The sequence below is a fragment of the Paramisgurnus dabryanus genome, chromosome 19 (genome assembly GCF_030506205.2).
Source record: "Paramisgurnus dabryanus chromosome 19, PD_genome_1.1, whole genome shotgun sequence".
In the NCBI taxonomy this organism is placed as follows: Eukaryota; Metazoa; Chordata; class Actinopteri; order Cypriniformes; family Cobitidae; genus Paramisgurnus; species Paramisgurnus dabryanus.
In genome coordinates this window covers 24,279,235-24,301,135 of record NC_133355.1, presented here as the reverse complement: position 1 = coordinate 24,301,135, position 21,901 = coordinate 24,279,235, and the positions used below count along the sequence as shown (strand labels likewise).

The 21,901-nt window shown below is 37.4% G+C and overlaps 1 protein-coding gene across 1 annotated transcript in view; it reads right to left on the bottom strand.

Annotated features, from left to right (window-relative positions):
- Window positions 1–1,307: 1,307 nt before the first annotated feature.
- Window positions 1,308–21,901, bottom strand: part of jarid2b (jumonji and AT-rich interaction domain containing 2b) — a 121,420-nt gene continuing 100,826 nt past the window's right edge. Inside the window, exons 7-18 of the mRNA XM_065293595.2 lie at window positions 20,374–21,619; window positions 16,306–16,817; window positions 11,941–12,033; window positions 11,625–11,743; window positions 11,423–11,493; window positions 11,224–11,338; window positions 7,277–7,382; window positions 6,917–7,099; window positions 6,639–6,769; window positions 6,332–6,515; window positions 3,680–3,787; window positions 1,308–3,260 (exon numbers count right to left, since the gene is read on the bottom strand). Coding sequence (XP_065149667.1) covers window positions 3,069–3,260; window positions 3,680–3,787; window positions 6,332–6,515; window positions 6,639–6,769; window positions 6,917–7,099; window positions 7,277–7,382; window positions 11,224–11,338; window positions 11,423–11,493; window positions 11,625–11,743; window positions 11,941–12,033; window positions 16,306–16,817; window positions 20,374–21,619 — 3,060 coding nt within the window. The 3' untranslated portion in view covers window positions 1,308–3,068. The remainder of the gene's footprint in view (window positions 3,261–3,679; window positions 3,788–6,331; window positions 6,516–6,638; window positions 6,770–6,916; window positions 7,100–7,276; window positions 7,383–11,223; window positions 11,339–11,422; window positions 11,494–11,624; window positions 11,744–11,940; window positions 12,034–16,305; window positions 16,818–20,373; window positions 21,620–21,901) is intronic.

The window sequence follows — 21,901 nt, the reverse complement described above, 5'->3', positions numbered from 1 at the left end:
GGAGGTGAAAATATGTTTTTTATAGCAGTTGACATTTATTTGTAATAAATAAAAAATGCAATATAGTAGTATTTTTAATGCATAAAATTATAAAAAAAAACTGAGGTTTGTGTTGGTTTGCTGCATAATATTCTTGTCACAAATGAATAAATTACAGTTAATGCATTATTATTACTGCTAAAAGGTTTTGAAATATGAAAACTACATTCTTAGACCTTTCCAACAATATATAGTTTGTCGTGATAGATTAACATTTACATGAAATATATCGAATTAAACTTAGGTTTACTAGTTAACGGGTTAAGGAGCAGTAGGTGTTTTTGGTATAATATTGCACACAAAGGGGTGGTTTCCCGGACAGAGATTAGCTTAAGCCAGGACTAGGCCTTAGTTTAATTATGAAATGTAACTAGTTTTAACAAACATGCCTTGCCTTACTAAAAACATTACTTGTGTGCGTTTTTAGGCAAAACAAAGGGCACTGATGTATTTTAAGATATGTCAGTGCAGGTTGTTTTCAGTTTGGACAGCTCTTACATTTATTTTAGTCCAGGGCTAGTCTAATCCGAGAAACCATCCCAAAAAGTTATAACATTTCAGTGTGTTGTATACCCATGAAGGTACAAAAATGAACCTTTGAGGGTACCACCCCAGAGACAGAAAAAGGTATAATTATGTTGATCAATACTAGATAATGTTTAATCACAGTTAATGAAAGCCTTAATGCTGTTTGTACTCAAAAAGTCAAGCAATCATGACTTAAATTTTGCATTTTGAATCCATAAGTTAACTATCTGTGTTCATTTAATTTATTTACTTACATAAACCATAAACTTAAAAATTAAAGTGCAGTTAACTTAAAATTATCATTATAAAATGCTGTGAGGAATACCCATAAGCCCTTGCCCATAAAATTTTGGTCAAATAATAACAACAGTTGTTTGTTGTAAATTATAGTTTTTTTGTGAAGTCACCGTTCACTTGATAAGCATGCACCACATTTAACTTCTTATATTTCTCTCCACTATAATGAAGGTGATGTTAACGGTGCAGTTTGTCTTGTGCTTCTGTGAAGAATGAAGGACATTCATAAATACCTTTCATTACACCTTCTTATATAAAGTTAAATGACAACTTAAGTCTTTATGAACACCAAGTGAACTTAATTGTTTAAGTGCAATATATTAACTTGGGGAACTTAAGTTCAGACTATGTGGCCACCAAGTTAAAGGGATAGTTGACTTAAAAATGAAAATTTTGTCATAATTTTCTGACTCTCATGAAACACCAGTAACAAAGACACAGACTGACAGTGAATTGTCCATGAGTTTTTATTAAGTACAAATAGAAAAAGTAAAAAATAAAATAAAACTGGAAATATAACCAACATGAACTCTGTTAAGACGCAGCGCTAATAAATTAACTTTGCCTGACCGTGAGCATATCTCTCATATTGTAGAAAATAGAAACCAAATAAAAGAAAAACACCAAAAAATTCTGAATAAAATACATCGTAAGGCCATAAAAACTTGACAACCACCGTTTTTGTTGAAACCGACTTGGTTTTCATTCAATACGATAGTCCTAAAACAGTTCAGTCTTCTGATAAGAACATCAACCAACAAACTGGATTTTATAGTTTTTCCTTGACAGTCCCCACTGGCAAGCTCAGTGCAACATGAGTAGCTACTAAAATGTTGAATTTTCAGTAATGAAAATGTAAAAACCTTTTTTTTGTCAAAGTATTTTCCCTTTTCTTTAAAAAAGTAAACCTAAAAAAAAAAAAAATAGGGGGGGATCGCGACTCCGTATCTTAGTCGTCAGTGATGTAAGCAGCACTTCAAATTTATACACATTACCAGAGCGACCCTGTACGCCTTAAACTCCCACAGCTGAAGAAATTGAAAATATAAGGCTTTTCTTCATCTGACATCACTCTATCCATCCATCTGCTTCTTCTGTCATTCCAACAAAGGCTCAAGTATTAAAGACATTTACAGGATTATGTACAAAAGAGGAGATTTCTCATAACTTTCTTTAAATCAACATGATACTTCTGCAAAAGGGAAATTAAAAGAAAACCAGGAACGTGGACTTGTATTTCACATTTTCAACCCTCTGAATAGTGGCTCTAACTTGATAGCACATTGGAAAAAGGAAAAAAAACACAAAATATAATAATTACAATAATATAATATAATAATTAATGTTAACTGGTACAGATGAATCCATAAGTCCGGAAGAATGGAATGTTGACACGATTGCACATCTAGAAGCGGAAAACCTCCCGGCTTTTCCGCCTTGTGGGATTAGAAGGCTACGGCGGATAGCACTTCTGTTTTTATTACCTTTACGTACTGATATACAGTAAAACGAACAAAACAGCACCAAAAATGTAATTCTCCCCGCTAACATCAGGCACAGTTATGAGAGGAACCCCTCTCACTTTTGGGCTAGGAGCCACCTTTTAATTCTGCAGCACACCCATTACATCAGGTACAGCCCTACCTGCTGCCATGGCAACCGGTGTTCCCCAAATCCAATGTAAAAAGAAATCCAAACTAAAACATAATACTTCCTCTTTAAAAAAAGCACACATTAAACCCTACATTTCAAGTGTTTAGAGCTGCGTTTTTCGCAGAGGAGCTGCATGGGGACTCAATTAATTTGAATAATTAAAAATAACTAAAAAATAAAGCTCCGTCGAGCACCAACATTAAAAGGAAAAGGGCAGATAAAACGAGGAGAGAAGCACCCATACGTCCCCGAGTTTCACAGTTCAGGTGAGCATGTGTGCAGTCAAAGGGGCTGAAGAAAAATCCAGGCAGAAACACAATGTCATACCTGCCAGTGAAATGCACACCTGGGACCATGTCTTTTAATGCTATCAAACATCTGGAGAATAAAACAAAAAACAACTAGTGCACTAGTGCAAAAAAGGCAGCCTGTTTTCAACACAGGATATTCTGCTCTGCTATTTGGGTGGGGTTGATACGAGACAGAAATGATATGGTGGGAGAGGAAATTGATTGGTTGATGTAGGTGAGGACACGCCTCCCACCCACATCTCATGAGACTGCAGCAGTGGCACTTTTGGACAGGTGGTTGGGCAGGTGGGCGAGAGACACCTCCACAGCAGCTCTCTTGCGGGGACGGCCCTTGCCGTTGCTTTTGTTGGGGCTGGAGCCATTGCAGGCGTCTGCTGCGTTTCTCAGCAGGGCTTTTCCACACACCTGATTCACCAAACTGTTGATCTGCTCCTGAGGGATCAGCGGAAGAAAACAATATTGTGGTGAAAAGAGTGACGTGACATAATATTTTATTTCCTTCAACCAGTAACCGAGAAGAAGATAAACACAGTTATAATGGGGCATATAATGAGCGACTATAGTGTTTCTTTTTAAAGACCCAGTTAGTGTACTTTAAAAAACTTTCAAGGGGTCCTTAAGAACTAAAGTAACTAAATGAGCATTAATATAAACTGAAACAACTAAAAAAACAAGATATTTCATAGTGTTTTATTATTTTTGTAACAAATATACATTGGTGTAATTATTTCAAGCTCTATTTGGGAGAAATTTAATTTAATTGTGGAAATAGGGTAAACTTGAAGTTATAAAGGAGTTAAAGTCAACTCAACAGCTCCCCCTGCAGGTGTGTTTTTGATCCAGCATCTTACCTCATCATAGCGGTACATCATCTTGAGTCCACGACAGCTTTTGTGTTTCTCCACATATTTCAGCGCACACTCCAGACAGAAAACAACGTTTTCAGTCTCCTGCACCACCTACCAAACAAATAAAAAAGCTCAGATCACATACACAGGAATTAAATCCATTTCTATAGCGCTTTTCACAGTAAACACAAAAAAAACATCCATTAAATTATGAAAATATGTAAAATACATGTTATTATTGCAAATTAATAGAAGACAAAATGAATCAGTATTGATTAAAACTATTAAAAACAAATCTATTATAGGGAAAATTGTGCTTTACAGCAAGTCAAGTTTATTTGCTTAGCACATTTCAAAGTGCTTTACATGGAAATAATAAAACTGAAATCTAAGGAAATAAATCTGTAAAATTAAGGCGCACAACAAAATCACAATAAAAAGCAAAGATACTTCAAAATTAACAATTTAAGGAAAACAAATGTGATTTTTAAAATGCGTTAAAAAGAATAAAACAGGGGGAAAATGACTTAAAAGTGCAGTCAGTGTTAAAGCAGCACAGTGCTCATTCAGTAAATACAGATGTGTTTTTAATCTAGATTTAAAGGTGTTACAGCACATCTGATCTCTTCTGGAAGCTGATTCCAGCCACAGGTGGCTTAATATCTTAATGCTTATGCACCTTGTTTTGAGTGAACCCTTGGTATTTCTAATGATTCGAGTAATCTGTTTATATTCAATTAGCATATCTGTCACGGTTTTGGGTCATTGGGTAATAATACTTTAAAATCTATTGTAAATGTAACCTTATTGAAACTTTTTCCCAAATTCCGTTTTGTTTATTCTTAAATTCTGTGTTTTCCGTTTTTTATTCTCAAATTCAGTGTTTTTTGGAGATGGTTCTCACTGCGGAACACAACATCCAGGGGGCGGGGTTGGATCTAGATCCAACTCCTCCCACTTTATATACTTTGTTCCGCCAAATGAACCAGTATATTTGCATTGTTGCAGCACACAATTAGTTGCAACCTGTGATCGCCAATGTTTGCTCTTATCAATTTAAGTGTACGTTTGATTAATAATATAGTCGAGAAAGATTCATAATTTTTAAAGTATTCCAGACGGTGTGATATCACTGAAGGGATTTATTTGTGCGTTATCCCACTTATTACACATGTACATACGAGTGAATATAAAAACAAATTTATTTGATATCCTTTATTAGCAAATAAAAAAAAAGTAAACCATCTACGAGGGAAACCTGTTTTCCTAATAAACATTCAATTTATTAATTTCTAAATAACATGCCATAGCCTATATATTTTAATAATTATGCATATTTATACTGTATCCATTAATAAGTCTTAAACTGCATGTGATAAGATTACTCGTAGAAGGCTTACCCGAAATGTTTTACTCCAAAACATTATAGCAAAAAACTTACATTTCACCCTAAAGGCACTACTTTTATTGTAGTCATAAGTAAAGTTCGTTTTTATGTCAAAAGAATAACTTAATTTTGTTACGACTTAATGTGGAAATGGTAACGCAGCAACACGTGTATGACGTGTCTTGTGGTAAAACTACCGACCAATGGGATCTCTGGATCCAGCTCCGCCCCTGAATCTGAATCCAACCCCGCCCCCTGGATATCGTATTCTGCAGTGAGGCGCTACTGGTTTTTTGTCTTATTTTTCCCAAATCCGGTGTTTTCTGTTTTAAAACATTTTCGAAATTCTCTGTTTTCTATTTTATTATTCTTAAATTTGGTGTTTTCATTTTATTATTCCCAAATTCTGTGTTTTCAGTTTTAATATATTTTTGAAATTCTGTGTTTTTCATTTTATTGTTCTCAAATTCTGTGTTTTTGGTCTTATTATTCTCAAAATTTTTCATTTTTCATTATTCTCAAATTTCCTGCTTTTCATTTTATTACTCCCAAATTCTTTTTTTTCCGTTTTAATTTTTCTGGATTCTGTTTTTAATGGTAAAATAAAATTTCAGTAATCAAAAAGCATATCTTATGAACTGAAAACATTAAACAAATACAATTTAACATCAATTTATCGAAATTTTAATTACAATTACATAAAGGCCGATGTATTTTGGCTGTCACATTAACCGCAATATACTACAACCATGCTATTGACAAGCAAACAAATGTATACTCATCACAGCTTTCAAATGCAATCGCCACACTTAAAATCAACTCCAGACCTTAACATCTGTCATTCATGAGGAAATTATTTAATAAATAGACAAAACCTGTCCATAAAACAGCTTTTAAGCCAACTGTCCTATTACTTTTGACCCCTTTGAAAAGGGGGAGCTACATATTAAACGGCTGCAATTCCTAAATCCTTCAGCCAATTTGGATGTGAATACCCTCATGGTCCTGAGAGTGTGCACTGTAAGTCAATATTCATTATATGACTGTAACTGGAATACATTTTGGTAAACAGCTAAAATAACACAAAATGTGCCTCTGTCCCAATATTTATGGAGCTGACTGTATATGAAAAGATTTGCATTGTGCGGACGATTTTGTCTTTCTTGTCAAAGCCCTGCATAAAAGCTCTGCTCCAGAGGTGTGCGCTACAACATAAACTACAATATTAAGATGTACTTTAATACAGCACATTATATTTGGATACTCACCATAGATAAGTAGCAAAGATGCTGGCACGTTTGGCAGCGTCTCTCCGATGATTCCAAAGCCAGCCATTTGCGCGCTTTCTTTCTGGCATCGACAGGTGATTGATTGTTGTCATGCGTGCCGTACCGCGCAGAGGAGAGCAGCCCTGCTTCATAAAGTTCCTGCCTTTGCTTCATCTCCATGGTCCTGTTGGAGATCATCAGCTCTTATTAGAACCACTCAACTGTTGTTCAGGACGTAGTGATTCGATTTCAAATCAAGAAAAAACAAGTTCATCCTGAATTGCTGGAGTTTTTTTTCTGTGCTTACCTGAGATCTTTGAGAAGAGAAGAGATTGTATTAAGCAAAAGTCTGTTTTCTCGTTTGGCCTCGGCTGTGGCGATCTGGTAGAGTAATTTCTCCATAGAGAAGGGTTTGGCTATTCGTCTGCATTTCAGGTCCTGCACAAAAACAAGTGAAATTCATTTATCGATTTAATTAGTCAATAATATTTGGAGCTTTTTCTGAACATTCTCTCCTCCTTGCGCTACACAAACACTATACTATCTATATAACCTGTGTACAAAGAGCAAATGCGACCCCCTCACCTTAGCAGCCTCGTAGCCCAGGTTCATCCACTGCGGGGTGGCAAAGTGCACAGTCTCAGACACACTGTAACCGCAGCACATCCTGGACACGAACGCTCCGGGAAAGACCACCACAAACTGACCGCTCTGCTGGACGGTACGGTAGACCTTTATCCCTTCGCGACACAGCACCTCTGGTGAAATCTGGGGCATGGAGAGAGACACCTTTAATCTCTTAGAATAAGCTCTTGCAATGACTATCAAATATGTAGGCACAGAGGTTTCAGAGTCTATTATTCAAAGTATTTTATACTAAAATTGACAAAATATTTAGGGTGGGCAGTTGAATTGATCACTCTTTTAACATTTTAAGTATCTTACCATAATATTCTTCTCCAGCATTTCCAGTCCTGGCGTGCCGTTGGCCTGTAGCAGTGTGTGCACCACTTTATCAAGCTTTGTCTTTTCCTCAGCAGGAATTGAATACCTGTAACAGGACGGGTACAGAGGTTTCTGTCAGTATTTGTTTAGATGACATAAGACGAAGCGTGCGCCTACCAGCCTGTGAACCAGCTGTGTTGTCACGGCAACAGGATGTGGCTTTAATATTGATGAATCAAGCAGACACAAACAGACAGCTGAAGCTCATGTGAGCAGAAGGCACACGGTGTGTTTCACAGAATACTGCGCCCTCTAGAGGTAAAGACTGACAATACACTTAAATACTGAGTCATATTATCTATCTGAACAATGATATATCTCATGGACCGTATACAGATAATGTTTTATATAGTTTTTATATTTATATAGTTATATTAGACAGAAAGACAACAAATACAGGCAAAAAGACAGATGGAGATATACTAATAGAGACAGACAGATAGAGACAGAGAGACAGAGTTAGACAGACAGAGACAGAAGGAAAACAGAAAGAAAGAAAGAAAGACCACATAGAAAGAAAGAAAGAAAGAAAGAGAGAACGAACGAGAGAAAGAGCGAAAGAAGAAAAGAAAGAAAGATCACACAGAAAGATAGAACGAACAAACACATAGAAAGATAGACAGAAAGAAAAAAGAAAGAACGAAAGAAAGGCAGAAAGAACGAAAGAAAGAAAGAACGCATAGAAAAAAAGAACGCATAGAAAGAAAGATAGAAAGAAAGAACGAAAAGACAGAAAAAATGAAAGACAAAGAGAACGAAAGAAAGGCAGAAAGAAAGAAAGAAAGAACGAAAGGCAGAAAGAAAGACAGACAGAAAGAAAGATAGACAGAAAGAAAGGAAGAAAAAACAAAGGAAAGAAAGAACACATAGAAAGAAAGACAGAAAGAAAGAAGGACGGAAATAAAGAACGAAAGACAGAAAGAACGAAAGACAGAAAGAATGAAAGACAAAGAGAATGAGAGAAAGAGCGAAAGAAGAAAAGAAAGAAAGATCACACAGAAAGATAGAACGAACGAACGAACACATAGAAAGATAGAAAGAAAGAAAAAAGAAAGAACGAAAGAAAGAAAGAATACATCAAAAAAAAGAGTGCATAGAAAGAAAGATAGAAAAAAGAAAGAAAGAAAGAAAGATAGATAGACGGAAAGAACACATAGAAAAAAAGAGAGCATAGAAAAAAGATAGAAAAAAGAAAGAAAGAAAGAAAGATAGATAGACACATAGAAAAAAAGAGAGCATAGAAAAAAGATAGAAAAAAGAAAGAAAGAAAGAAAGAAAGATAGATAGACACATAGAAAAAAAGAGAGCATAGAAAAAAGATAGAAAAAAGAAAGAAAGAAAGAAAGATAGATAGACACATAGAAAAAAAGAGAGCATAGAAAAAAGATAGAAAAAAGAAAGAAAGATAGATAGACACATAGAAAAAAAGAGAGCATAGAAAAAAGATAGAAAAAAGAAAGAAAGATAGATAGACACATAGAAAAAAAGAGAGCATAGAAAAAAGATAGAAAAAAGAAAGAAAGAAAGAAAGAAAGAAAGAAAGAAAGAAAGATAGAAAGAAAGATAGAAAGATAGATAGACGGAAAGAAAGAAAGAACGAAAGGCAGAAAGAAAGACAGACAGAAAGAAAGATAGACAGAAAGAAAGGCAGAAAGAACAAACGAAAGAATGAACACATAGAAAGAAAGAAAGAAAGAAAGAAAGAAAGAAAGAAAGAAAGAAAGAAAGAAAGAAGGACGGAAATAAAGAACGAAAGACAGAAAGAACGAAAGACAGAAAGAATGAAAGACAAAGAGAATGAGAGAAAGAGCGAAAGAAGAAAAGAAAGAAAGATCACACAGAAAGATAGAACAAACGAACGAACGAACACATAGAAAGATAGACAGAAAGAAATAAAGAACGAAAGGCAGAAAGAACGAAAGAAAGAAAGAACACATAGAAAAAAAGAGCGCATAGAAAGAAAGATAGAAAAAAGAAAGAAAGATAGATAGACGGAAAGAACGAATGAAAGACAGAAAAAATGAAAGACAAAGAGAACGAAAGAAAGGCAGAAAGAAAGAAAGAAAGGCAGAAAGAAAGACAGACAGAAAGAAAGATAGACAGAAAGAAAGGAAGAAAAAACAAAGGAAAGAAAGAACACATAGAAAGAAAGACAGAAAGAAAGAAGGATGGAAATAAAGAACAAAAGACAGAAAGAATGAAAGACAAAGAGAATGAGAGAAAGAGCGAAAGAAGAAAAGAAAGAAAGATCACACAGAAAGATAGAACGAACGAACGAACACATAGAAAGATAGAAAGAAAGAAAAAAGAAAGAACGAAAGAAAGAAAGAATACATCAAAAAAAAGGGTGCATAGAAAGAAAGATAGAAAAAAGAAAGAAAGAAAGAAAGATAGATAGACGGAAAGAACACATAGAAAAAAAGAGAGCATAGAAAAAAGATAGAAAAAAGAAAGAAAGAAAGAAAGATAGATAGACACATAGAAAAAAAGAGAGCATAGAAAAAAGATAGAAAAAAGAAAGAAAGAAAGAAAGAAAGATAGATAGACACATAGAAAAAAAGAGAGCATAGAAAAAAGATAGAAAAAAGAAAGAAAGAAAGAAAGATAGATAGATAGACACATAGAAAAAAAGAGAGCATAGAAAAAAGATAGAAAAAAGAAAGAAAGATAGATAGACACATAGAAAAAAAGAGAGCATAGAAAAAAGATAGAAAAAAGAAAGAAAGATAGATAGACACATAGAAAAAAAGAGAGCATAGAAAAAAGATAGAAAAAAGAAAGAAAGAAAGAAAGAAAGAAAGATAGAAAGAAAGATAGATAGACGGAAAGAAAGAAAGAACGAAAGGCAGAAAGAAAGACAGACAGAAAGAAAGATAGACAGAAAGAAAGGCAGAAAGAACAAACGAAAGAATGAACACATAGAAAGAAAGAAAGAAAGAAAGAAAGAAAGAAAGAAAGAAGGACGGAAATAAAGAACGAAAGACAGAAAGAACGAAAGACAGAAAGAATGAAAGACAAAGAGAATGAGAGAAAGAGCGAAAGAAGAAAAGAAAGAAAGATCACACAGAAAGATAGAACAAACGAACGAACGAACACATAGAAAGATAGACAGAAAGAAATAAAGAACGAAAGGCAGAAAGAACGAAAGAAAGAAAGAACACATAGAAAAAAAGAGCGCATAGAAAGAAAGATAGAAAAAAGAAAGAAAGATAGATAGACGGAAAGAACGAATGAAAGACAGAAAAAATGAAAGACAAAGAGAACGAAAGAAAGGCAGAAAGAACGAAAGGCAGAAATAAAGACAGACAGAAAGAAAGATAGACAGAAAGAAAGAAAGAAAGACAGACAGAAAGGTAGAAAGAAAGACCACATAGAAAAAAAGAAAGAATGAAAGAACACAGATAGACATAAAGAACCCCTAAAAAGATAGACAGAAAGAACGAAATAAAGAACGAAGGAAAGGCAGAAAGAATACATAGAAAGAACAAACACATAGAAAGAAAGACAGAAAGAACACTTAGAAAATTAGGCAGAAAGAAAGAACGAAAGATGGACAGAAAGATAGACAGAAAGAACAAACGAAAGGAATATAGACAGAAAGGCAGAAAGAAAGACCACATAGAAAGAATGAAAGAACAGAGAAAGATAGACATAAAGAACACATAGAAAGATAGACAGAAGGAAAGAAAGAAAAAAGAAAGAAAGAAAGAAGGACACAGAGAAAAAAGAAAGGCAGAAAGGAAGACCACATAGAAAAAAGAAAGAACAAACAGAGAGAGAGCGAGAGAGAGAGCGTGATTATGAAATAATGTTCCTATGTTATTCCAATGACACACATTGAATGTTTCATGTATATGTAGCCACAGTACTTTAGGACAAACACTCACCAAATGCAATCAGCACCAGTGTGTAAGTAATCAATGTATGGAAGGCGGTTTTGGTCTTGTGACCAGCATGAGGTAGAAAAGACCATGCCAATGTTCAACCAGGGAATAGTCACCCCTGTGAGAAAGAGAGAGAGAAATGATGACAGAGTCAACAAAGAAACTAAATAAATGTGTTTTCTGACAACAACAGTGGACTCACCGGGCACAGCACCAAGATGGCGCAGAATGGATCCAGAGTTATTGGGAAGGACAGTGAGGTTCCATCCATGCCTGCAGACAGTGACGGAGGGACAAAAAGAAAAGATTTTGGATATCATTAATCATAGTTTCATCATTAATAATAAGTCTCTTTATTTACAATGAAACGCCTGTAATTGAACACAAACGAGAGCAGCACTTACTTGGAGAAGGGTTCAGTCTTGCCCACAGGGAAGCCACTTCCATGCGTATTTGTGTCCACTTTCCCATAATGCACTGCTACATGGCAGTCCCTCTGCTCCACTATACGCCAGTAATTTTGCTGTGAAGTAAAAAAAGCAGGACAGATGGAGAGAAGCACAGGAAAATATAGAAAACAGTGATACAACTGTCAAGGGATACATTCATAAAATATGCAACATCAAACTAATGATATAATGTAAAAATGTCATGTTGGTTTTGTGTGTGTGTGTGTGTGTGTGTGTGTGTGTGTGTGTGTGTGTGTGTGTGTGTGTGTACCTCAACTTCAGCAGCCCCAGGCTCCTTGTTGAAGCACATCATCATAGTATTTCTTGCTATTCTGTAAAAGGTGGTCAAAGATACCGACCTCCCCTGAAATACAAAAACAATACAAACAATAAGAAAATGACTAAATCCAAAAAAATGCTATTAACTCCCATTTATTAAAATTAGGAAAGACTGAAACATATAAAAACAAACTAAAATGCATCAATACGGCTCCAAACACAGATTTTGCTTCTTGGTTATTGTGGCTAGGGCTGTCACAATGATTAAATAACCGTCTCATCGTGATGAGACAATTATTTAATCATTGAGATGATTATTTAATCATAATTTCATATCACCGCAATGATTGCACATCTCTCTAAAAAACACAAGGGGGAGCTGCAGCGCCTGTATAAACGATACAGTATCAGATGGCGCTCCTTAATTGACAGTGTAACGTAATACATTGCAAAGCTAGTGGAAAAAACAGCTTTTAAAGAAAACTTTGATATGAACTGCCAGGTAAAACATACATTTCCAAAACAGCAATTCCTAATTTAGGGAAGTGAAGGAAGGATGCTATTCTTAAAGATCTGTAAGGAATTGATTTTTGGTCCTGTACTAATATGACTTTAGTAGGATTGGCTACTATTTTAGGGCTGTTCTGGTACAGTCAGATTGCATTTTTATTTTTATTTATTTTTCAGACACTTTAATGTGTTCATTTCTTAGGAAGAATGTTACGTTTTTGAAAGATATTATTAAATAATAACTTTTATATATGTGTTTTAATATTTACTGCAAGGTAAACCTTCCAAAAGATTTCATTCAAATAATCAGAACAATGTGTGAAAATTATTTCATGAACAAATAAAAAAAAAAAAAAAAAAAAGTATGAGACTTAAACGTCAAAGCAATAAAACAGGCAATTAATCGTCAGGTACATTTCATAATCGTGACAGCCCTAAATGTGTCCTAACTAATGACCATGCAAAATACAAATAATTGTGACCAACAGATTGTTCAGTAATTATTAAACGGGCATTTTAAAGTGAAACGCAATATTTCTTTACCCATAGTGATCCTTGTATTTTTGGCCTGTAACTTACCTACTGAAAAAAACCCATCTAAACCAGCCCAAGTTGGTAGGCTGATTGTAGCTGGTCTCCCTGATGTAGCAGGTGGGCTAAAACCAGTTGACCAACCAGCTTGACAATGCTGGAAGACCACCTTGACAAGCTTTGCCAGGGTGGCAGCTTAAACCAGCTACTTCCATCATAACCCAGCTAAGACCAGCCGACCTGGTGGGTCTGCTGGCCTGGGTTGTGGGTTTAAGGGTCTGATCAGCTAAAAAAGTGGCCAAAATGCTCCTCTTTATAAGTGCTGAGACAATTCTTTATTGAACTAAACTACTTTTTTATATTGGTAAATTGTATTCAATCTATTGTATTAAAATATTCATTTATTTATTTAGCTGTATTTATTTTTTTATTTTTTTATATCTGTAATTGTAACATGAAAGCAACTTCCCGCTGGGATGAATAAAGTTTTTTTATTTAACTGAATTTGAATTGAATTAAAAACACCAGGTAAGCCAGCTAAAACCAGGCTGGAGACCAGCTACAGCTTAAGCTGGTTTTAGCTGGTTTTCAGTAGGGTTCTACACTGGCTTTACATCGTGCAGTGATTTTAAAGCAGTGTATGTGCCTTTAAGAGCATTGTCTCCTCAACAGCATTACTGTTAAACCTAAAGACAGAAGTCAGATACAGTGCAGCTGTTGTGTGTATGGAGAGGTAGGCAGCTGACCTTAGATATCACATGACCTATATTCAGACCCACTCATAGCAGAGAGTTACCTCAGACTATAACACATACACACAAAGAGAGACAGACAGACACAGAGGTGCTGTACGAGGCTGGTAAAACAGACAGAGTCACCTTACACAGACTAAAACTAAGAACTCAACCTCACGTACATGATCACCCCAGGGCCTGGGAACAGCTCCTTTAACATAACAGCCTGTCTCTCTACCCTCCGTTATCTCACCCGTATTCACAGTTCACCCTAAACCCTCTCAAAGTGTAGTACCACACTAGTTCTGGTCCACAGCTGAAGCTTTGTTCTCAAGTGATTTACCCGGTGACTCCACTACAGATATATTGAGATTTTCAAAATCACGTGTCAAATTTAAATAGATTTTAGAAACTTTACACATTATTGGTTCGCCTGCTAAAAACTGCATTATTTAATGTGTGTATCGCATTATATTACCCGAACACAACATGCATAAATATTTTTTTTAAAGAAAGAGCCGACTCGAGATAAACCAAAGAAAATTAGACCCTAGTCTGACCCAGTGGCAATTTTTTTTAAGACTGGACCCGAATGTTAACGGTACCGAAAGGTGTGCGGTCTGCAGCCCTGCACACACCGGCCAGACAAAAAGAAACCCGGTGACCTCGCAACCAATTTGGCCCCCTGCTCCATTTATTTTAATTTGTTCTCTGACGACAACACACAAAGGTAACCGTTACATGATGCATACAAAATTGATTGACAGGTCTGGCTACCACCAGCCACAAGATGTCACAAGCGCTCTTGTGGCAAACAGAGGAGGGGGTGGAAAAGGATAGATGCACATACGCGAGAATTTGGTTCAAATTTTCTACCGTAAATAAATGTCGACTTTATTTTTAGAAAACAAACGTGCCTCCAAACTTGCTCTGGTTGGTTTTTATTCAGTCCACAAGCTCATTACAGTGGTAAGCCAGTAGAGAGCGCTAAAACAAGCCTTTTCATTAGTAATAATATTTATGTGTTGCGAAGGTCTTCATTTGGACTTTGACCCCTTAGGCGTCACCACACCCTATTGAGTTAAATCTACACTCTTGGAGCTTTCAAACGATATACAGTTTGTCATGATTAGATAAGAATTCACAACACTGAAGTAAACGGAGGCGTCCTGCTGGTGGGACAGTGAAATTTAGCAAGATATAAATGTTTTGAGGCACACACTCTTCATAAATGAATCAATTACTCTCCATACATAGTTTATTTTATAAAACACTGTTAAAGGTGCAGTGTGCAATTTTTAGAAAGATCTCTTCACAGAAATGCAAAATAATATACAAAACTATATTATCAGGGGTGCATAAAGACTTTTTTATAATGAACCATTATGCTTTTATTACCTTAGAACGAGATGTTTTTATCTACATACACGAGGGGCCCCCATACGTGGAAGTCACCATTTTGTGCCGCCATGTTTCTACAGAAGCTTTTAACAGACAAACTTTTTTCCTAAGTTAACAGAGGAAGAAGTTGTCTCTGACAAAGACATGTTTTTTTCGGTGGCGGCTACTGTAGCTTCTCTATGCGTTTCAAAAGTGAGGGGTGAGCAGTGGACTGAGCCGTTGGTTGCAATTCGCAACCTCACCACTAGATGCCTAAAATTTATACACTGCACCTTTAAAATGTGTATTCTAGAGGCTTAAACCTTTACATTGATATATAGTTTGTAGTGATAGATTTAAAACTTAGATGTCTCGTATTCATCAATATTTTGATTTTTTTCACCTCCAGAATCCCGATACTCATATTGTTGCATCTCGGCCAAATACTGTCCTATCCTAACAAACCCATCAATGGAAAGAGCACTTATTTAGCTTTCGGATGATACATTAATCTTCCTTAAAAAAATGACTCTTACCCTTTTTGGTCCAGGGTCACATTTATGCATTTTTGCAGATGCTTTCATCCAAACCGGCTTACTTTTACAAGGTAGCGTAAACATAACTGGGTTTAAACCCATGACGTAGTGCAATGCTCTACCACGAAGCTATACGGGCATGACGAAGCTAAACATGACAGTAAGCTGTCAACTTCATACTCAACAAGAAGAACAACAAATACTTAGCATGCAAGAATTGAGCATTTTACCAAAGAAAAAAAAAAGAAAACAAAACAGATGCTCATCTTGGCAACTTGGCACGTCAGAAAAGTATATAATCCACTAAAATAAAGCCCGGATCTGTGATGCGTCACACAAAGCATAAAGACGCATCCATCAACCGCCGGAGAGTCGAACACACAGCAGTGCAAACATCCAAAAACGCATCCCGATGAAGCCTCAGAAAAGAGTCATCTCGCTTGATATTCTGGCACGCTGTTTGGCAGCTCAGCGGTGAGCCTTCTCTGCGCTCCCTAAACACTTCATTACCTGAGGAAACGACACATCTGCCAGCCTGACTGACTGAATAAAGTCTGCGAAACCAGTTTGACACACAATACCGCTACTTCAGAAAACAATCCCAATATTGTAATCTTGGGTATGTGCACCTTTAAAGCAATAAATACGTTTATAAAGATTTCTCACCTTGTATATACATTTGTGCTGGTCGCTGAGAACACCTTCATCTTCCACCTCATCTGCCTTTTCACCATCCACATTATCCCTTTTCTTTTCCTGAGCAAACAGTCTGCGGCGGCCAACCTGCCGCTGGGCGTCCGGCTCTTTGCCGTGGTTGCGAAAGCCGTTGGGGTGGTTGAGGCCGGTGAGCCCGTTCTTGGGCTCGTAACGAGGAAGAGCAAGGGACCGCTGGCAGCTATCCGTGTGACCCTCCAGGGGCCCTCGCTTGCGTTCGATAGCCTCTTTTTCTGCCAGCACCTCCTGCTCTAGTCGCCGGTGCTCCTCGGGAGAGAGGAGGTCGTATGAAAGCAGGTACTGCAGGTAGGCTTCCTGGAGTTTGGCCAGACGGTCCTGTGCTGATTTGGGAATGCGAAGAAGGTCGGCGAGCCGGCTCCATTTTTTTAAATCCATCACCTGCTGCATTCCGCCCATGTCACACACCAGCTCGGAAAAACGAGCCAGGTCTACTTCACAGCCACCTGTGAGGATAAACGAGGGCAATGTTAAATGTAAAAACGAAATTAATATAAACATATTTGAAAAAGTGAAATCTTCTCAAAATGATCCCACTGTTGTCCCAATCACATCCTGATTAAAATTTACTTAAATAAAGTTGCCATTAATAAAAACGACATCTTTAATAGCGAGAGTATTGGTTTTTTGATAGTTCCTATTATAACTCAACTAAACAGTTGAAACCTCTACGCCATCTGCCGCAGAAAAAGTATTGACATTATTCATTACATTTCACAGCTCATTAACTCTTTAAATATGGAAGTGGAAAATGTGGTGGCATCTTTATTTGTCTATTGTAACATAATGGCTGAAGTGTTGCTGGAGAAAACGAGGAGAAGGACAGAAAGACGGCGCACAACAAGGTCAACGTGCCCGACTTTAAATCTCTCGCAGGATTTATTGCTGCAGCCAGGGGCATTCTACAAGGCTCAATAAACATTTATTTCAACCGTATATCCTGACCGGACCCTTGACTGCACACAGGTTTCCAGCCCAAAGCAATGGCTCGATCTGTTTTATTAACCCGTAACAGTACAGGGGAAAATCTGGAGAGATGGGCAAGTGGTGCAAGTTTTCGAACCTCGGCAGATAATCAACATGCAGCATTCAGACCCTTTTACAGCTGACTTGTTAAAGGGATAGTTCACTTTAAAATGAAATTTTTATCATAAAGTTGTTCTAAATCTGTATGAATTTCTTTTTTCTGATGAACACAAAAGAAGATATTTTGAGAAATGATGGTAAACACAGAGCAGTAAGTGACCATTGACTTCCATAGTAGGAAAAAAATATTTTCGAAGTATTGTGATTAAATGACTAAGAAAATATTTTGATAAATGATGGTAAGCACACAGTTGATGGCACCCATTAAATTCCATCATATTTTTTATTCCTACTATGGAAGTCTATGGTCACTATCTGCTGTGTGTTTACCATCATTTCTCAAAATATCTTCTTTTGTGTTCATCAGAAAAAAGAAATTCATTCAGATTTAGAACAGCATGAGGATGAGTAAATGATGACAGAATTTTCATTATAAAGTGAACTATAACTTTAACATGCAAGATGTGTGAAAACAAGACATGTTGGGTTTAAATTTATGTTTAATTATTTACTTATTTATTCTTAAAGGAGTAGTCCACTTTAAAGATGGGGTCCATTGACTTTTTATAGTAGGAAAAAAAATACTATGGTAAGTCAATGGGCCCCATCTATAAAGTGGACTACTCCTTTAACAATATTGCAACATCCATGGCTGTATTCATTAAAAGACCAATTCATCTATATGTTGGGGAAAGGGCAATTATTCAATTACTCAAATTAATTACAATGTCGTTACACTGTTTAAAACAAAGTCGTTAATGTCAAGTTAGCGCTATATGCTAGCATTAAGGTTCTACTTATAACGTTACAAGTTTCGTTTTGCAGGTTCATACTGAAAAACACAAACTTACCACTCAGAAATGCCCATTAACAATCTCCAAACAATTAATTATTCCTCAAAATCTGTATCTTTGTCTGATACAGGCTCAAACATAAGGTTTGTTTGCACACACACTGAGCTACTGAACTGAACTGCTCTGAGAAACAGCCAATCAGAGCATTTAGGGTTGTAAATGGACATGTAAAATCATCTCTGGATGATTTTTGCACTACATAAAGCCACATACCTTCTATGTAAATATCAGAGAACAGTTTAACATATTATTTTAATGCATTCTTTGGCACCTTTAATTTAATTTCCCTTGATCTTTTGACATATAACAGGCCTTGGTTTCATTAATACATCTTGCAAGTTTTATAGCTTAAAACATCCCGCTTATCAATAAAGAAAGAATTTATGTAATCAAAAACTATTGTCATCTGGTGTCATTTAAAAGAATGGTTAATCAAAAAATGAAAATGCGCACAACCGGCGCAAACGTCATAGAATGTGTCTGAACAGGTTTACGCCCACTTTTGAGGGAAAACAAACTAGACTTCCCATAGACTTCCATACAAAATACAAAGCAACGTTCGTACACAGCCGACAGGCGTAAATAACTTAAGAAGAAATCACTCAGATTAAATATGTCAAGTTATTAAATGCCCACCATGCCTGTCAAAGAGCGCAAAAGATACATCAACAGATTCAATTTGGTCAATTTAAAAACATGTCTTTTTCAGTCTCCAAATTTGTGCAACACGTTTCGGCTATACAAAACGAAACGAAATAAACATGAAACGAAATAAACATGCAGGTTGCCTTACCTTACACATTCACCATGCATCAATTAAAATGTAATGATTTAACACAGAACATGGCTATTTGTGTATCCAACAGTTAAACTAAGAAAAAGTCCAATCTCAAACAAGAAAAAAATACACAGCATTCTTACATGACTACAGGAAGAAGTTTTTTATAGATTGTGTCTTAGATGCTGTGTGCATAGATTATGTGCAGTATTTAAGGTTTTAATCCAGTCCTCCATTTATATTTTCCCCCGGTGCTGCGGGCGGAGACACTAAACACCTTTGCAACAGGTGCATTGTAAAGGTATGTGTGTGCGTAGCGGACTCATGTGATAGGTTAAACGTCTTTCTTTAACAACCATCAATGGCTCAACGTTTCTTTTAATTAAATTGAAAAATATAATAAGATGAAGCCAAAAAAGACAGAGGCCTGGCCTGGGTATCAACTGTGCCGTTAAAATTTGGCCCGCAACCCGACCAGAGGGGCGTAAAAAGGCTGAAATGCAGGGCTCTGATATATATATACAAGATGAATGACAGTAAATCTTGTGATGCCAATTTAATTCTACCATAACACAGACCGCGCTTGCAAATATCCACTCCATTTACTCTGACTCCGCCCATATCAAGCAAACACATTGCTTGATTCTAGACCGTCTGCTTTGTGCTTGGTCTTTACACATTAATCGCGACGATTGTCTTTAACTAATCGTGGGGCGCACATATCGGTTTTCATGATAAAAATACAATGAATCGTGCAGCCCTTACCTTACAGCTGTTCAGCTGTAACACTTTCAGAGGTGGCAGCAAGTGCACTATTTAGGGTGTTTATAAAAAAAAAATGCACTGTCACTTTGCGCTGAATACCTTTATCGTAGTGCTTAGGTGACCATCTGGATATGTGTGACATGAATAAACACAGTACGCTTTCTGTAGCTGTATGAGTGAAACTTCCAACCAACCTTATTCAGTGCATCTCTATCAGCGGGCAGTGACGTCCCCGCATGTTTTTAAAATGACAAATTAAACTGTATGCTGTAGATGGGAGTGCATTAAAAACATAAATCAATAATCTTAAAAGGGACCTACTAGTACTTTACTCAATTTAATGCATTTGTGTAGTGTCGCTGCAATAGGCTACACGTGTCAAAGCTGTGGTGCCTGTAAAGCTCACAATTAAAAAATGGTACGACAGAAGTGGTTAACCAAAGTTACAATTGTTGTTCTGCTTCACATCTGGGTTAACCAGACCTGTGCCTGTTATATCAGGGTATTAAAAGGACTCACCTATAAGAGGCGGCTCATCCATTGAGATGCCCTGAGATTTGAGATGCTTCTTAATGCAGGCCAGTTTCTGAACATTGGGACCCCAACGTCGGCCCAGTTTGTGGATGCGCTGAACCTGCGTCACAAAGCGCATATCGTCGTTCAGTTTGCATTCTGGCCTCCAGTCTGGAGGTGGCAGCACTCTGCAGAGCCCACACATCTCTGCCCGTTCCCTTACTGAGTCAAGGTACACCAAAGGGTCCTGAAACTCCCTGGAGCTGGGCCTCAAAATGGGCACGTCCCCCAGGGACGCACACCCCACCCTGCTCTTTTCCCGTTCACGTTCCCTCTCCAGCCGTGGTGAGGGCGTGGTCGTAATTTCTGCTGGTCTGAAGGACTTGCTGGCTGAGGTAGTGGATGTGGTCCGGTTAAGGGCGGGGTTAGCGTGAGCCCTCTGCTGAGCATGTCTGATGAACATCAGCTTGCCAGCAGAGGCACGTTTGGGCCGCTGACGCGCCGGCTCGGGAGTTGCAGGGTTCTGAGGCATGGCTGGGGAGGCGGGAGCAGCAGGGGGAGAAGGAGGAGGCATGGGACCCGTTTTCTGAGTTGGGGAAGCGGCCATTTCAGTGATATTGTGTGCAATAGCAACGTTGCCAGAGGCCTTAAACTGGCCCAAGGCTCTCTTGCTGCGTGTTTCCAGAGGACTGGTCTGCAATTTCAGTTTCTTAGCGTCAGAAAGAGGTGGTTTGGTTTTAGCCTCGTCGCACTCAGTTCCAGCTCCCACAACGGCGATGGCCGCATCACTCCTGCGTTTGGAGTTCCGCAGACCTTGCCGCACCTTTCGGACATCTTCCTCCACTTCCATGGCACTGTGGCGTCCATTAATCCTGCCGTTAAGCCGGGCACCCGCGCCCACGTTAGTAACCTTATGCACCCCGTTCGACAATAGCACCTGTTTGCGGGTTTTTGCATTGATACTTTGGGCTTTTCCTGAGTGAGAGAGCTGGGGTCGGCCGTGGCCATTGCTGGTTGGATGATGAGAATGATGGTGGTGGTTGTTGCTGTAAGCACGGAGGCCGGCGGACCCAGCATGCTTGCTGTGGTTGAGTTTGGCTTTCTTCACCAGTTCTCGTTTTGCTTTGGTGTATGTGACGTGGCCCTTGGTCACGGTGGCTGTGTACTTCACAGTTTTGGACGGCAGACGGATGTCTTTCGACTTTTTGGCACCCACCGATGATGCCCGTGTTAGTCCGTTTACTTTCGGGACCTGTGGAGAACAGAAAAGGAGATGTGTTATTCTGATACTGTTCAGATTGTGAACTGTATATGATAATAACAACAGACAAGTCTATGAATACTGTACTACATGAAAAATCCTGTGTGACTTTATTCACTAAAATATTAAAATGAAATACGAAATGTATGAAGTGTAGATTTCTTAGTATTTTTGTTTTGTTTTAAGTAAAAATAACTAAAAATGTTTAAATTATGATGCTTTTTCTTGATAACAAAACGACCCAAGAAAATAAGTCTAGTTTTTAGACCAAAA